This window comes from Pollachius pollachius (assembly GCF_949987615.1).
Source record: "Pollachius pollachius genome assembly, chromosome: 14".
In the NCBI taxonomy this organism is placed as follows: Eukaryota; Metazoa; Chordata; class Actinopteri; order Gadiformes; family Gadidae; genus Pollachius; species Pollachius pollachius.
In genome coordinates this window covers 18609549-18627280 of record NC_136947.1, presented here as the reverse complement: position 1 = coordinate 18627280, position 17732 = coordinate 18609549, and the positions used below count along the sequence as shown (strand labels likewise).

General features: G+C 41.5%; 2 protein-coding genes across 2 annotated transcripts; one reads left to right on the top strand and one right to left on the bottom strand.

Moving 5' to 3' along the window:
- Window positions 1–6364: 6364 nt before the first annotated feature.
- On the top strand, window positions 6365–11520 carry rab11bb (RAB11B, member RAS oncogene family, b). Its single transcript, XM_079751536.1, has 5 exons — window positions 6365–6529; window positions 8107–8302; window positions 9652–9845; window positions 10186–10266; window positions 10732–11520. Exons 1-5 carry the CDS (start codon window positions 6490–6492, stop codon window positions 10875–10877), a joined length of 657 nt encoding a protein of 218 aa, XP_079607662.1. The 5' UTR covers window positions 6365–6489; the 3' UTR covers window positions 10878–11520.
- Window positions 11521–12620: 1100 nt separating this feature from the next.
- Window positions 12621–17352, bottom strand: LOC307086364 (E3 ubiquitin-protein ligase MARCHF2-like). The gene is made up of 5 exons (XM_079751553.1): window positions 17083–17352; window positions 15681–15872; window positions 15315–15510; window positions 14466–14675; window positions 12621–13923 (listed from the first exon to the last, which is right to left on the bottom strand). Exons 2-5 carry the CDS (start codon window positions 15866–15868, stop codon window positions 13768–13770), a joined length of 750 nt encoding a protein of 249 aa, XP_079607679.1. The 5' UTR covers window positions 15869–15872; window positions 17083–17352; the 3' UTR covers window positions 12621–13767.
- Window positions 17353–17732: the final 380 nt, after the last annotated feature.

Here is a 17732-nt window from a genome sequence, read left to right as displayed (position 1 = left end):
ATTTCTTTCTTACTGCTCTCTTCTCTCTTTCGCTTAGGTCTGACACTTTCTTTTTTCTCCCTTCATCAATGTCCTTTCTCCACCTCTCCTTCTCTTTATTGAGGTATTGCTGCCGTCTTTCATGGTCTACATCCCGACGAGCCCTGTAGCGCCGTTGCTTTTCTGCGGCAGACAACGGCGCCATTCCCTGATAATTACATGCAAACCATTTTAAAAAAATCTTATGGAATCTTATGGAAGTATGGAACAAAAAAGGCATAATAATGTATAAAAAATCCAATACAAACTGGAAACACTTATTCATCTAGCCCTCTTACATCCACCCTGTTACTATGTGTCCCCCCTGTTACTGTGTAAAACAGTAACAGGGGGGACAGTAACAGGGGGGACATTTTATGCTAAATTTAGCTATTACTACTCATGTGATGCAGAAGAAGCTAGCTAATGTTGACCACTGAGGAGGATTTTTAACATGTTTTTTAACCATATTTTCAAAATTACAAAAAAGGATCAGTTTCCACTATTTATAAGCATAACAGGGTGGACATGTTATGCTTTACCGCATCAGTCAAGCTTTCTAAAACATTGAAAAAAAGGTTGATTAAAGAGTGATACTTACTCTGCTTCTTGTAGATGATTTCTCTCCAAAAAGTAATGTTACTTGTTGAGTCATGTGACTAGAGGGATAGTCGGAGGGGGGTGTTCAGGGGGACTTGCATCAGAGTAACAGGGGGGACAGTCGATTCAGGGACACAACATATTTTAAATACTTAAAGTCTACTTAAAGTCTTAAAAATATTTTAATCACAAAAAATAACATTTGGTAAGGAATATTATAACCAAAGCTATACAACAATAATGACAAATGTAGAATTTCTTTGATTTTTATTACTTATATTTGTAAGTGAAGTTGAGCAAACACGATTGGGGACATGGCAGTTTAGTTGTTTGTGCTAAAGTTGGAGGAATTATTTTAAATGCAATTAATCCTGGGGACATACTGTTGTGTTCTACGGTAGAGGGGGGTTAACTATATAAGATGAGCTTTTAAAAATAAGTATTGGCCAATTTTTACAAAAAATATACCATATTAGGCTATGGGGACTCAAATGGCACCGAATACTAGGAATGACCCAATTCTTATCTGATGAAACATCTTCAGAAACAACACGCATCGACCAAGCTAGTTGAAAAAGACCCTGAAGGTAACACAGGTGATGCTGCTGCTAACGTCAGCTCCGCCGACGCTAAAGGAGAAGCCACTCCAGCCAAACAACGAAAGCTTGATTTTACAAAGCCTGTTGCACAGTCTATAACCCAGACACAGCTAAACAAATGATGGAGATGTATGGACAAAGACTGATATAGACATAGACATACTAACATAGACTACTAAAGCACTTTATCCACCATTATTGATTTCATCAGTTGTTTTATTTATCTAAATGGCCAGAGTGGAGGAAATATTCTTTTTGTTAAACATTAACTATGTTTGTGAGGCTGAAAGTACTTTTTATTTATTTCGTTTCTCTTTTTGAGGCTGAAAATACTTTTAAGTTTGCCCATCATTATTGATGATGAGGTCTCCAGTTGGTGGAGTTTAGCTGTTTTGAGTTAAGGTTAAAAAGAACGGATAAACCTCACTGTGTTTACATTGTAAACATCTATTGTATCAGTTTTGCACGTTTATTGAGTCCCATGTGCATATGAACATTGCACAGTATAATATTCAACATTTCCACATTCAATCATCATAAAATATCTGATTGCCTAAACTACTACGCTACTACGCATTACAAGGTTATGGTTTGGCAGCAGGTGGCAGTATAGGACCTGAAACCAAATCTTTCAAACCCGCAAGAAAGACACCCTCACATCAATTTGGGGGCCCGATTTAAAATCGTTAGTGCCACTCACAGGCCAAAGCTGGGCTTACTTTAGTGCTCAAAAGTTTGAAACATGGCCGGTTAGCTTTTTCCTTTCGGCTCTGTATTCCTTTTCCATGCTGAGAACAACACAATATTCAGTTATGCAAGTTATTATTTTTTGGGCGATTTAAGTCACTTGTCCAAGACAGATGCTTATGCCCAATGGCCTATTGTTGGCTAGGTCTGTTTGTTTAACGCCTGATAACATATGCTCATTGAATCAGGGACAATGACAAAATAACATATTCAAGCACCACAATAACTTTCCTATCCTTCAAATGAATCATCTACTTTTGACATTCTATAATTGTAGGTTGTACTTGGTGATCATGCATTAGCCCTACAATGAAAGGGAGAACCGCAAGCGACAAAGTCTGCAGGACAAGCTTTCTTCAAGGTTGTGTTCTGACCTTGATTTAAACGACAATCACGTAATAATGTAGACCTGCATGGATTCAAGTTAACTCTTTCACAAACTCCTTTCCTTGTTCTGTTGAGTTCACTTTGTGGCATTCAACTGATACAATCATTTGGTGATGCATCTGTCACTTCTGAAGCTGATTCTGAGTTAATTTGGCATGTTATACATGGCATGTCTCAAATGTTAAGACCTGTGAGAGGTGGCTTTGTTGTGGCCTATTTTACAGGTGACCCAGTTTTTATGAGCAAGAACAAGAAGTATACTTTGGACATAATAAGTAATGAATCCACTCCGCACCCATCTGGAAAGCATGTGTTTGATGATGGTATCATGCTTTCCCCCGGGTCCAGGAACCTCAGCCTAGATCTCCAGCCCCTGCGCGGCCTCACTGGAGCCACTCAAACAGCAGTGTTCGACAACGCCACCAGGGAGGGCTAGTCCGCCGGAAGAGGGCGACCCTGGCCCTCATACCAGTAACACCATAACCAGTAACACCATTAGTAAACACCAACAAAATCATTGATACAGTATAAACTAATGTTCATTAATGGTTTTACATGTACCCTTGTCGTAAATTGTAACCCTTATTTAATACAAATAATAATATTTAATCATTATTTTTGTTCACATTTAAATTATGTTAATTGAAGTCAAAACATAATTGAAGTTACGTAGTGTATGGTTGAAAGTAAGGAAGAGAGTTGCTTTTTGTACTTTGGCCATGTAAATGAAAGCCTCCCATGTCAATAAAGCCCTTTAAATCTTTATTTCTACATTGCATAGAGAGATTGTCTATGTCAAATGTCCTATGAATTGTACAATTTATTCCTATATTAGAATCGATCGATAGATTTAGATAGCAACGTATATTTACACTTCTTATGGCTATGGCTTTTCTAACAAATTACCCTCAAATAGTCCTATTGCCCTTCAATCGTACCACCTTTTAAGGGTTAGTCCAGATAAGAGAGAAGGATTGATTGCATCTGTGAAGTACAAATAGAATTGATCTAAATGAAACAACAGGGCAATACATGGCTGGTCAGGTTCCACTAGTTGGGCTGACAGCGATGTAACATCAGGAGTATGGGAATCTCTGCTGTCTAGCAGCATGCAGCTCTTAAAGCCCCTGGCCTGTGGAGGCCTGGGAAGGCTTATGTGTCTAACCTATTTGTACAAAAAATATATATATTCAAATAATAAAACAAAACATTTGTTCAAATGTATGTATGCTTACACAACCAGGTCAAAGGTTAAATATTCCACAACAAAGCCTTCTATCATAGGGTCGTAACATTTTGACAAATGTTGTATTGTCATCCTCTCTCCTGTGGCCACTTAGTCAGGTAATCAATCATCACACACATGTATTGATTCTTGAGTGGACAGCTTTATAATTAGTTCCTTTCCAATTAGCTGAATGGGGTGTCAGATTTCAGTGTTCTGGATCATAATTTGCACTAGATCATAACTACTCTTCATAATATTTGAAGACCAAAAACATTTTACATTCACAATGGTGGAAAATCCATTTATTGGAGTGGACTCCCCTTCTGCTTGAGGTAGGTCGTGGGCCACTGCATCAAAGGAAAACTAGAAATTAAAGAAATAATATGAGAGAAACCATTCAAAGCACAACTGGGACAATGCATTACAATAGAGCAGACCTCTACAAGATGATGATATTTCAAGCATTATAACCCATTTGTTGATGTCTGCCCCCATTCCCGGCCATTATCTTTTGGCTTCTCTTGTCCTTCAGATCCAACAAAGCTACGATGCAACTTGCAGGTCTACAAATACTGGCTGCTTATATATGGCAGAGGGATTACGTCTTTAAATTAGCCTCTGATTTTTATTATATTTGTAGTAAATGGTTTGAACTATTCAACAGGATCTTCTAAACAATACCTTGAATGAGTTTTACCCTAAATACCCTTTATAATTTGTCCATGACTAAAAAATAATACTTTGAAAAAGATGACCCAAACTGTCCAGACAAATACTCATTTAGACATTTCAAATGTTTTTAGCATACACAAAACAACCCATGTGATGTTCGATAAAATGCTTAAAATTGTGTTTACAGAGTAAAACAGATAATTTGACAAGAGCCAGCAACAACCTATGAATGAAGGAGCACGGAGATGGCGTTCTCATATTTCCATCAGGACTGCGTTTCACAGTCTGAAAAAAACATTTTTGCTGCAAGGTACAGTCACTACATACGTGGCCCACTAGAGGGAGCTCTTTCTAAAATCCAATGGGCCAACATAATCCTCACGCTATTGTCAATTAAAATGCAGACCCCGGACAGCCAAAGCTCATGGATCGGCCTCATCCCCGCTTTCAGGAGAGACCCTTTGTTGGTCGATCCCTGCAGGCCTGCAGGAAGCATCTGCTGTGTGGACAGTGCTGCTGAGCGGGCTTCCTGGAGCTCCCTGCAGAAGAGCAAATTGACTTAATGGTTGGAGGTATCCCCTTCTCCATTTGGTATTGTAAATAAAATAAAAAATAAAAATATTTTACCTAACCAACACATTTGACTTGAATGATGATTAATATGCAAGGAGTAACGTTTGATTGTTGTTGAGAATCCTATTGCATTCCCATGCCTTGAAAATGTAAAGTGTGAGGTATCATGCACCACTTTACACTAATAATGTCTTATTGATAATCCCATGTTATTTGTTAGTTCGTGATCTTAACATGACACAGGGATGTTGTTAGTGCAAATGAGAGAGAAACATGTAATTGTCATTTTAGGCAATCATTTATTTCAGGCATTTCAGGCTCTACTTCACCACTCCCCCTACTCAGTTCCACTCAATGCAAAGCAAATAGAACTGAATTGGGGGAGGGTGTAGCCTATAACTTCAGAACGACCCAGTAAAACGCAACGCAAATTCAATGTAAACATGTTTGAGGCTTTTACAAAATCCCCGACGATTAAAAAATTCTGCCCTGACACATTTTTAGGTCTCAAAAGAGGATGTGTCCGGGCAAAGGAGTACGTCTGGGCACCCCATTAAAAATTTGAAGAGAGCGCTAAAATTGTATAACAACCTTAAGGAAAGTGACAACAACACACTCCACAACAAGGCTCTCAACCACAGAGAGTTACATCAAGAGAAGTTTCCCATTCTTCGTCATTCCAACACACAACAACCACCACATCTGGCAAAAACAAATTATAAGAAAACAAAAGGTAAACTATTTGGCACATTGAATGCAGAGAATGCACAGTTGCAGGATACCTGACCACCGTGACCGATCCATAATGAACGAAATCCTTGACCAGGTACAGACTCAGGGAACACAGCCTGGCTATGGAGAAGGGACGCAAAATATGCTAACTAACTGCAATACCTGTTGGGAGAAATCACAATAGCCAGATGTAATGAGAGAAGGCCCTCAAACTCCCAATAACCACACACACCACCCTGGACTCAATTTTTCCACATGATTGCACTATTGCACATATTCTCCATAGTGTAAACACTATTGGATTTTTATAATATCCCACATTTTTTTATTATTATTGTTCACCTGGCAATGTTAATGTTTGTTCCTCATGTCAATAAAGCTTTTTGAATTTAATTGAATTTTGAGAGAAAGAGATCATTGCTTAATTTTATTAGTTTCTAGTTTCCCCCATAACTCTTTGTTTATTTTAATAGCATGTCAACTAAACAGGCATACATCATGAACATACATTGATTATGTCAACTGAGAGAGAGAGAGAGAGAGAGAGAGAGAGAGAGAGAGAGAGATCATGTGCTGCTTACTTTTATTAGCCTCTAGTTTCCCCCATAACTTTACGTCATTGACTGTGGTTCGTTTACTGGTGGTTCAGCTGATCGGTGTTCCCTGAACGCGTCGCTGGCGACCCTTAGAGGAAGGTATTGACACCGCAGGGGCTAGCGACCCCTAGAGGAAGGTATTGAACCTGCAGGGGCTCCTCCCCTTCTGCAGAGTTGAGGAGCTTTCCTTTCCTGCGGCCAGATTGCTTTGACAGCCAACACTGGCGCAGAGTCTTGTCACAATTTCTATCCTTTTTATTGTATATAACGACAATTCATACACACACACTTCAAATATCCTCTTCCGACAAGAAGTGGAGGACCGGCCTCGTCTAGAATGGGGAACCGAGACGATGAATACGATTTCTTGTTCAAAGGTAAAAACAACATACAAAGATGACAGCATTCCCCCTATTTCCAGAACATCTACTTGGCTGGTAACATCTATTATTGTTTCATTATCCCGAATATGTATGAATCTAAAATATGTATTAATGTAACATTTATATCAAAGGTGTTAAGGGGTGTTTAACAAAGAGACAATGTATTCCCTGATCTTTTGGTGTTTTTTTTGCTACATAATGCTATCATTGTAACATTACAACTACCGCAGCTATATTTATAGACGTAGGATGCCTCACACCATTTAAAACTTGATATGGCATACACTGACTGAATCTAATAGCTAACTCTTTAACAGATGTACTCTTTTGGTTTGCATGTAAACTGTTTGGCCATTTAAAAATTCACACACGGTGTAAAACCTGGATCTGTTGAATGCATAGCCTTTCCAATAGATCAATATAATTAATCAGCCTCTGTATGACACAGGAATGCTAGCCATTGGCGATACTGTGATGACATTCCCCGTAATATATCAATTTATTTTGAATAGAAGAGAGGGGAGCAAGAACAACTATATTCACATTCCTCATCACATAGCCTATACTAGTGAAAGAAAGGTTGAGTTTCATGTTTGTATCTAATGTTTTGATTTCATGTCATGTTATTTATTATTATTATTATTATTATTATTATTATTATTATTATTATTATTATTATTATTATTCTTTAGCCATGCCATCACCTGTGGTGGCACATTAACAACCCAGGCCTTAGAGCCAAAGGGCCGTCTAAGATGTAACAAAGTATCCTCTGTGAGATGAATAGGACATCTGCAGAGGCACCAGCTCGCTCTCTATCTCTCTCTCTCTCTCTCTCTCTCCCTCTCTCTCTCTCTCTCTCTCTCTCTCTCTCTCTCTCTCTCTCTCTCTCTCTCTCTCTCTCTCTCTCTCTCTCTCCCCCTCTCTCCCTCTCTTTCTCCCCCATCCACATCATTCTTGTACCCGCCGGCTGAACGCAGGAAGGGCCACACAGGGCTGAAACTGCTGATTCAGGTTTTGGTTGGAACATGTTATCAGCTTCCTGCAGCTAACCCAGCGGCATGAGGCCGTTGGGGGAAGACAACAGTTGGGCTGCATTTCCTTTCTGGAGAGCAGAGGAGCACAATGGGCCTTCACCACAACCAGCACCCCGCCGGGCTATTACTGAAGACCAGCCTTCAGAGTCTTCATCTGCTGGGTTCACTCCAGTTCAACCCCAGTTCTACAGTGACTCATCAGCCGAGAGCATCTACGTCCAACACGATCAAAACAAACGCATGCATTGTACTCATGTAGCATATGATAGAAAGTATCATTATCTCTGTCATGTATCTGTTGTTGTAGCAGTTGACACTGGGAATCAAATCAAACTTTATTCATACAGTGCATTCAAACTTCATGCAAAGATGCATTGCAAAGTGCTTAAGAAGGGACAGTTCAGAGTAAAAAAATCAACGATATCTGAATCACAGTCACACTTCAGTTGACAGGAATGCAAAGTGTGGCGCCATAGTGTGTATAACAGCTCTATTATAACACCCCTTTTCCTCTCCTGGTGTCTCCCTCTGCAGTTGTGTTGATTGGGGACTCGGGCGTAGGGAAGAGCAACCTTCTCTCCAGGTTCACACGCAACGAGTTCAACCTGGAGAGCAAGAGCACCATCGGGGTGGAGTTCGCCACGCGCAGCATCCAGGTGGACGGCAAGACGATAAAGGCCCAGATCTGGGACACGGCCGGCCAGGAGCGCTACAGGGCCATCACCTCAGCGTGAGTTCCCCCCGCATCACAGTGGGACACAGGACCTATGAATGAATGGGTTTGAAAAATGTGAATGAATATGTGTGAGTAAAAATACGCATGGAAATGTAGATGTTGTGGTGGTACGTCGCTCCGCTGTGAATATGTGAATGAATATGTTTTTGTGAATATCTGAAGAAATATATCCCATACAATGTAAATGAATAGGTGAATACGTGGATGAATATATGTGTGAATGACTTAATATGTGTGTTAATATATTATTGAATATGTGTGTGATATTGTGTGTCTCTGTGTAATGTCGGCTAACCAGTTAGTACTGATAGATGATGAATAGCTGCTGAAAAGAGAGGATAAATGTATTTTCATTATGTATTATTCTTAAAGTTGTTACGATGAATTGATTATTAAAAAGGTCTATCAAACATGAATAATGGAAAATGATAATCCCAAATCAGAGCCCTGACTAACATCCAGGGAACTAAAGTAATCATTGTGTAATCTCAAACATAGGTAACCGGTCACACATCTGCATTTCTGAACGAATTGTTTGCTGTTTTTTTGTTGATAAATGACCTAATAACGAATCCTTATGAACAAAGATATCATATCAGAACTTGTGTGTTTTTATTAGCCTCTACTACCATGTGCTACCATGGTAACAGAACTAAAACATTGAATGTTGCTACAGTACAGTTAGTGGAAGACTTATAGGTAGGGTTGTTTTTATTGAATTTGATTCTAATATAACTTTAGATTTACCCTGACCAGCCTACCAAATGAGGCATTGGTTATAAATATTCCAAAAAAATCTCTGTGAATAGAGTGGTGTTTTGGATATTTTAGTATTAGTAGAACTACTATGAGCAAGCTGAATATCATCCCCAAGAGCTGTGTGTGGATGCATTTTATTCATGAGTTCACGAGTTATCAACCATAGACCTCGAGATCTCGGGAATAGAGAGATATAGCCCACCCGTCCTCTGACAGATTTTAAACTACCCTTGTTACCAGGCGTTCTCATCCCAAGACAGACGTCCTGGGGTGCTTCAAATCGGTGTTATTGACAAGCCTTTGGAGGGAGTGAAATTCACACACCAGGTTTTGCGGTGGGAGGCTAGAGACTGGGAGGGACTTCTGGTAGAGGGTTTACCATCTCCGTTGCACGTGTTGCATATGCGTTGTTAAATTCCTTGTTATGCACACTCATAGGAAGCAAGAGAAACTAAATAGCTTTTCGACTGACCGGAGGAACGCTCCAAATCAGGACCTTCTCCCAGCCTCGGGTGGACCAGTCTGAATCCCTCTCCTTTCATTGGCCGGACCTCACCCCACCTGACCTGCGGTCCCCTCCCCAGGTACTACCGGGGGGCGGTGGGCGCCCTGCTGGTGTACGATATCGCCAAGCACCTGACCTACGAGAACGTGGAGCGCTGGCTGAAGGAGCTGCGTGACCACGCCGACAACAACATCGTCATCATGCTGGTGGGCAACAAGAGCGACCTGCGCCACCTGCGGGCCGTGCCCACCGACGAGGCCCGCGCCTTCGCAGGTACCGGGGGGCGGGGCCTCAGGAACACATCAGAGGGGCTTCATTGATGCAGTAAAAGTATTGGATAGTCATAACAATTAAAGAGTTGGAAAATAAGAAAACACACTATTGTGTAAAAAATGTCATAGGTGTGTATGTATGTCTTTAAAGATATAGACACACACACACACACACACACACACACACACACATACACATACAGTAGGAGTAGTGGAAATGCTAACATTATAGACAGTCGAGGTAACACTATTGACCACTTTGACATTCATACAAGCACCACAGGCTTACCAAGGCTTGATTCTTTTTTGTCTTTTGTTTTGTTTTGTTTTTTGTTCCACAGAAAAGAACAATCTGTCATTCATAGAAACATCTGCCTTGGACTCAACAAATGTTGAGGAAGCTTTCAAGAATATCCTAACAGGTAAGCTCAAGAGAAACTGAAATTAGATGATTGCCTTAAATAAATTTAAAAAAAAGCTAAACCATATCTGCTATTTAATGTTGAATACAAACATCCTGGTCTGGATGTTAAGTCTTATTGTTCTATACGTCTGTTTATGTTTTGATTTGTTGTCTTCAACCATTTGAAACATCAAAATAAAGAATAATCTGGTCATTTGTGGGACAATTTCAAAAATAATATTTATTCCAAGGGATATCATTTCTAAAAAATAAGGTTATTTAACTTAAAATGATCTTTTTACAATTTCTGTATATTACACATAACCTTCAGAACCAGTCCCATATTTAATCTGTTGTTATTAAATATGTGAAATAATTCGTTCTTATCGTATTTGATTTCATGCTCCATGTCAATCAATATCCTGTATAACAACACAGTATTACTTTGACTACCCTATTTGCATTTCGTGTCTTTTTTGAACAGAAATCTATCGCATCGTATCACAGAAGCAGATAGCCGAGCGGTCCGCCCACGATGAGTCCCCCGGAAACAATGTGGTGGATATCAGTGTTCCACCCACTACCGATGGGCAGCGGGGGGGCAAACTGCAGTGCTGTCAAAACCTGTAACCCACGGCAACTGGTCTACCACACCTGGGGAGATTACTCATTCAAAATCGTTTTTGTTAGTTATGTTGAGCATTTACTTTCTCTCTGGGCACCTCCAGTGTTTACTACGATCGGAGGAAGTGCACTTAACAGAGCACACAGAGCACGCCGGTGCTGCCTGATCTCTGCATAGGGCCGTCAATCCCAGAAAGTATGTAATTGAATAGATTTTCAACGGTAATCTCACCCAGATTGGCTACATTGGCTATTGTCCCGAAACACGATTGATGGTACTGCTATGGGTTGCCACGATGTATAAACTGTGATAGCCTTAGCGGTGTAGTGTCGCCTGAGCCCCTCTCCCCCTACAACACTACCCCGCCTCGGCCCTGTGGGGCTGCTCCTCATTGCTCAAGCTCAGGGACCGGCATGTGATGTCATGCGTGAATGAGCTTGGGTCCTGTGTCAGTGGTACCAGCAGTCCTGGTTTCGCCCTCTCTTGTCCAGTCCATCATCTCAAAATTGGTCGTTACGCTGCTAAAGCTTACTTCAATTAGTGTAAAATATATTCTTCTTTTCTTTATTTCTTTATTTTTAAAATTATAGCTTATCTGCTCACATACATTATATTAATGCCATGAAATTAAATTTTACAATATTAAGATGCTGACTTATCCGACGTGTTTTCTAACAACACCCCAGCTGTTCCTGACGAGTAATGATAAGATAGAGAACAAGGATAAAATATGATGTACATTTATAAGCCTATCCCTTTGACAGGGGCTGTAGAGAGAGATAAAAACCACTAGATGGCAGTATTTCTAGATAATTCAGGCAATGGACAGCTGGGGCAGGTGATGGGTTAGATGGGATGAAGTGGAGTGGACTACTTTGAGGCAATAAGCTGTTATTCTTTTCCATGAACCTCTCAGACACAACACAAAATACCACACTCCTAGCTATATAAGTTCAACATAGAAATGCCAGTCCAAACTAGAAACCCATTCAAAGGACAAATATATATTAATTTGAAAATATCCTTAAAGCTTTATCTGCACACTGTAGTATTGATGAGCCGGCATTCCTATTCTACCTCCGGATGCCTCCGGAGGTATAATAGGATTGTTGCAGTGCTATTGTGTAGATCTATAATATTGATTGTTGAATTAGCACCAACTCATAAGCACTAAAATACTATTAAATAATACACAAACTACTAACCTATTCATTTCCTTTAGTGAATTTGCAGTCTTATCTGTTGTTGATTCAATAGTGTTCTTTACATGTCTTCACCTGTCATTGGCTTCAGATGAAAGCATCTCTATCTAGAGCATCTCATGAAGTATTTAATGAAGATGTTAGGGGTGCTCTCCATGGTTCTGATCCCTCAGACCCCTGGGCACACACTCTAGGGGTACCGAGGCTTGACGCAGTAGCCGAGGGTGGTCCATGGTCGACAGAATACAGACCTTCTTTTTCTTGTCTACTGCATTATAATCGACGAAAAAGTAGTGACACCCCGACGATAAGGAACAGCTAACCTGGCCCGCGCATACCAGACCACACCTGGTAGCAGTTGAGCCTTGTCAGACCAAGTTCAGTCAAATCTTACTTTAGCAAAACAGATTAAGCAACCATTATAATAAAAAAAAGTTATCGAAAATGAATGCAAATACTTACCTGGGATATGAATGGAAGAACCATGGGTTGACGGTTATGAATACAAAGATACCACTCATAAGAACCATACAACAAGTCCGGAAATCCTTTACATTTTATTGCACGATCACCCAACACATGTTCCCTCAAGGGAGTGCAGCAGGAAGACTAAACTTAAATAGCATTTGAATTAGCATACTCTGCACTGTAACTGACATCTCAAAAAACATGATACATTTCTCCTCTCTTCTTCCCAGCTGGGCCACGGTCCCCGCGCCTGGGTGCAGTGAGAACAGTGGTACTGTAGAGGGTTAAGGGTTGCACGTCGCTACATTCACACACACACATTCTCTTATGTTTTAAACTGTATGACTGTTCATCTTGTACAGTTCTGTTTGTTTGCCACGCAGTCCCGATAATGGTGCATATACAAGTGGGTCAAGATGGTACCTAGTGTCCTTCATAAGACAAAGCAGAATCTCCAGCCAATCTGAATTTTCTGAAACTTCAATTAAATACCACAATACAGTTTTAACAGATATATTGATTATACTATAAGCAACCTGTTTTTTGAGCTTCAATGAGTTATTTTAATGGTCTGGGTAGGAGATAGGAGGTTATTCTCTACAGTGCCACTCTGCCCAGACCATTAAAACAGGGCTGAGGTTATAGACAACGATTGTAATCAGAGGACCATATTTCTTTAGAAAGAATATTCACAGATAGCATGAATTGACTTTGTCAATTATTGTGTGTTTGTTCAACAATTAGTCTTCAGGCAGGCTATTGGCTGCTGGTTGTTGAAGTTCTATTTAATACATAGTGAGGGAGTCAGGGGATATGTAGGTAGTGAGTATGCTTTAGGTATACTGTAGTAGCATGCTAAATCAATTATATCCCGCTACATAAGCTTGTGTGTCCTATAATAGTTGTTCAGCTCTGGTCAAAGCCACATGGTCGGCCCGGTTCCTCCAGTGTGCGCTCGTCTTCAGTGTCCCCCCCTCCAGCAGCCTCCGAGCGATGCCTGATGTGTGTGACAGCTCTCCCCTCCGGAGCGAGAGGGTCTCCCGTGTCTGTCCTTGTTGAGTAACATCAAGTGCTTCACAACAAAAGCGATAGTCAGGAGAGAATAACTCCCATACGTTGGCGGCCGCCCGAGATAAGTGCAAACCTTTATTCCTGGTGTGACTCTTTCAAAATGTTTCAGAGGGTGCCATGCCCCCCCAGTGGTCCTTTCGTGCCTCTGCTTGGCTCATACGATGGTCTCGTCCGTGGTTTTCTTGGTGGACTTGGTGGGCAATGAATGCTGGGTGGCATGCGCACCTTTGGTGTCGGGCATGAGCAGACGCACCTTCTGATTGGTCCGCCTCCACTCAGAGTACAACTGACAGTGATAGCGGAACGACACCTGGAGGGGAGGCGGTGGGGAGGGGAAAAACTGGGTTTAGAAATGATTGATTTTAGATGATGGACGACTAGGGCCATTCATGCTTACGAATATAAATCCAAGGTTTTGGCCTCTGTACTTAGCTAATTGTGCAAGGTCACGATTCAAGTTTTCAAAGAAACATGAATAAATATAAAATTATGAGTAAATCTGATAACTTTAAAATCCAATTCCCAACGGTTCAAACTTTAATAAATAGTGTTTATATTATTCAATTTTTTTTATAATTTCTTCAGTGCATAATTTAAATCATGCTATTGGGTCGACTAATAGCAAGTTTCATTTTTTTCATAATAGTGCAGCCCACACATGCAGGACAATGCTAGGACTAGTGCTGCGGCTAGTGCTGCCGCTAGTGCTGCGGCTAGTGCTGCGGCTAGTGCTGCCGCTAGTGCTGCGGCTAGTGCTGCGGCTAGTGCTGCGGCTAGTGCTGCGGCTAGTGCTGCGGCTAGTGCTGCGGCTAGTGCTGCGGCTAGTGCTGCGGCTAGTGCTGCACCACGTACCAACGTCCAGAGGATGTAGATGGTGAAGAGGGCAATAGTTAAGGCGATGAGCCCCACGGCCTCCAGCCTGCTCTTCAGCTGCAGGTGGTCCTGGGCCCCCCGGAGACACAGCCAGCCAGAGATGGCGGCCAGCGGCGTGATGAGCAGGAAACAGGCCATGTCACACAGCAGTGTGCGCTTCTCGCTGCGAGGGCCCGGGTCCTTCAGCCACTGAGGATGAGCAGAGACGGGGACACATAACTCACTGACGCTGTTGTGGTCGGTATTTTGTGAGTACACATAGTACATTGTGATCATTTCCCTATCGAGTCCTTTTAATATTCAGTCAGGGAGCACAACATCCTAACACCTACACTATCCTGCTACTGTGGTGCTTAAAACCTAGCTTTCATCTATGACATTAGATGGTGTCAAATGAGCACAATTGTGAGACATTTTGCTGACCATTGAGCTAGTATTTATGTCATCGTCTTAGGGACTGTTGGATGGCAAATTGCATTTAATTTCAAAATGGAGTTGGCTATAATGTGATGACCTCAATAACTCTCTGACCCCCATGGCCCAATGTGCTGCAGCAAGGAGTCCTCATAAATTGGCCTGATCTTTCAGTTCAGCTATATACAAACCAACTACATCGTCATCTAAAGATATTATCATAAGAACCTGAAGGAATATTATCACCACATTGCTGTCAATTCAACCAATGTCAAAATGCTCTATTCTATGCTCACAAAGCATTCAAATGTTATTGCGTTATAATAATTATAACGGAATTAATTTGATCCTTTGATTGGTCTTTGAACCAAACCGAGCCCCAGGGGCAGCGTTTCCCGCGCCACCACGGCTGACCTGCGTGAGGGGCTGTGGCCTCCGCTCGGTGGTGAACTCGGTGTGGCAGAGCTCGCAGTAGCTGGTGTTGGAGGAGGACAGCCACTTCTCCAGGCAGCTCTTGTGCACTTTACCCAGGGTTCCCGTGCAGTCACAGGGGGAGAGCAGTGTCTCCCCACTTGCCCCTTCGTGGCAAATGCGACACATTCCTAGGTCACTGTGGAGGGGAAACCAGCAGCAACGCACAACACATTAGAACGCATTGAGCGACGACAACGCAACACAGAGAGATGTTCGCTCCGGACAATGAAGGCATCGATGCAGAGGGCCATGTGATTTTAATGCGACGCCCCGGCACATTCCATTCCAGACATTGCTTCGTCTTACCTCTGCAGGCTGACGGCTTTGACGATGGTCGAGAGTGGTCGGCCATCTTTAGCCGTAACCTTGGCAACGTACTGGGCCTGCGAGGTGGAGTCAGACTGCTCCATTGAGTCCTTGGAGGAGTCCGCCTCGCTGCCTCCAGAGTAGTCACACAGGGAGCCAGGTAGGTGGCAGCAGCCAGGGGAAGACATGGCTCTGAGGTGGAAGAGGAACCACAGGAGAATGGTATGAGCAACAGGAGAGTTAAAGATTTTACAATACTGGTCTGGGTGATCAAACCATCGCTACCGTCTCTGCTGTTTACACTATACATCTGTTTACAATATCATCCACCTTTGTAAACAATAGCCCTTTAGAACTTTGGAAATCCATGTGCATTGGAATTTGTTCATAAAATAATGAATCGCCAGAAGTAGTTCACAAAATGTCTCATAACAAAAATGAGCTATATTGCCGTTGTTTACATTCATGACAGGTAAGCGATCTAATCGTTACAAGGAAGTAATCATGACAAAGGATATTGGTAAGTGATGTTTTGGTGAAGCCAGGAGAGACGGTTACTCCTGGCTTTACCAGGCCGGTATTGTGCTTCAACTCAGATGACAGAGAAGGCCTTAGTCTGTCTTGATACTTTTACAAACATCCTCCTCCCTCCTCATGAAGAGACAATTCCAAGTTACTTTGTTTATCCATGTCCAACATTTTTAATTCACCAAATGTTAGTTTGTTGTCCTGAACGTTTGACTTCTAAATAAAATGTAAATAAAATGTTATGAGTTAAGATATTTGTTTAAAAAAAACAAAACGATAAACAAAGCTTACTATGTGTGACATAGCAGGGCTGTATTGTAGGGTTACATACAGTCAGGTCCAGACAAGCATAGCTTTCTGAGAAACTAAAAAAGAAAACACTGAGGTGATGCTCCATGGGGTCATAGGGACACATGTTTTAATGTGTTGGCCCTTGGGTGAGCTCCATACCTGGATCTACACATCAAGATCGTTAACTACTATCATGTTATACAGTAGTGCAAAACAATTGGATATTATGATAGCCGATGAGGGTGTCCATTGTAACGCCCCTTCTCAGTAGCCTCACGTTACAGGAGTAATAAAGGTGCATACTGCCAGTCAAGTGAGACAGGGTCTTACTAAAGGTCAGAAATGTAACTATGACCGCAGATCATTACTGATCAGCGGTCACTCCTTTAAAGGAAGCTACTCTCAAGGCTCAATTCAAATCTCCTACTGCTTGGTGATTGATGACGCCCACAACAACTCCTGAGAAACGGTACATTTCTGGGGGGAAACAGAAGTCCACAAACAATGGCATCTGACAAAAAATGTAGTTACGTTTCAAATAATTGGGGAAAGCTCTTCCCGCATTAAAAGAGCAGACACTTACCACGTCGGCCTGCGTTGCCTGGCCTCGGCCCTCTGAGTACCGTTACCGTCTTATAAACAGCACGGCTAGCGCTAGCCTAGCTACTGGAAATTACATGGACGTCTTGCAAAACTGCATTTCTGTCGCTGGAACTCGTGTAAGGTATCCTCCCCATGGCTTATGGTATAACTCGCTGGGTTTCTGTTTTCGTGTCTGTGGTAAATATCGGATGATCTATCTCGGGATGTTGAGAACAAGCCTAGCTAGCTTTTTAGCAACGGCCAAGCCTCGCGCAACATCCCTCAGCTGTGCGCGAGTCACGTGACCATAATCTTTGCAGGTGTAAAAAAAAACACGCAGTTTACATTCTGGCACACAGTGTATCCTTTAAGGTTTAAAGATACATTACGAAACACGGGGAAATAACATCAAAGTTCGGAACAAAAAATCATAATGGAATATGGATAATATTATTATGATGATTATTATTATTCGAGTTAGGGTATATAGATTTTGTATTTTATAGATCATTACAAAAAGAAAGAAAGAAAAGTATATATATGTATATACTATATATTGGGGAGAGTAGGGTAAGATGAGACATTTTTTACTCATGTTGTCCTCTATGCAAGGAAAGAAAGAAGTCAAATGAAAACATCTACTTTTATTTC

Excerpts from the sequence above, each read along its gene's own strand:
- rab11bb (XM_079751536.1), top strand. The coding sequence starts at position 6,490 with ATGGGGAACCGAGACGATGAATACGATTTCTTGTTCAAAG. Across the intron at positions 6,530-8,106 it reads ATACGATTTCTTGTTCAAAG|TTGTGTTGATTGGGGACTCG; the intron begins GTAAAAACAACA and ends CTCCCTCTGCAG. Across the intron at positions 9,846-10,185 it reads CGAGGCCCGCGCCTTCGCAG|AAAAGAACAATCTGTCATTC; the intron begins GTACCGGGGGGC and ends TTTGTTCCACAG.
- LOC307086364 (XM_079751553.1), bottom strand. The coding sequence starts at position 15,868 with ATGTCTTCCCCTGGCTGCTGCCACCTACCTGGCTCCCTGTGTGACTAC. Across the intron at positions 15,511-15,680 it reads AAAGCCGTCAGCCTGCAGAG|TGACCTAGGAATGTGTCGCA; the intron begins GTAAGACGAAGC and ends TCCCCTCCACAG. Across the intron at positions 13,924-14,465 it reads TCTACATCCTCTGGACGTTG|GTGTCGTTCCGCTATCACTG; the intron begins GTACGTGGTGCA and ends CCTCCCCTCCAG.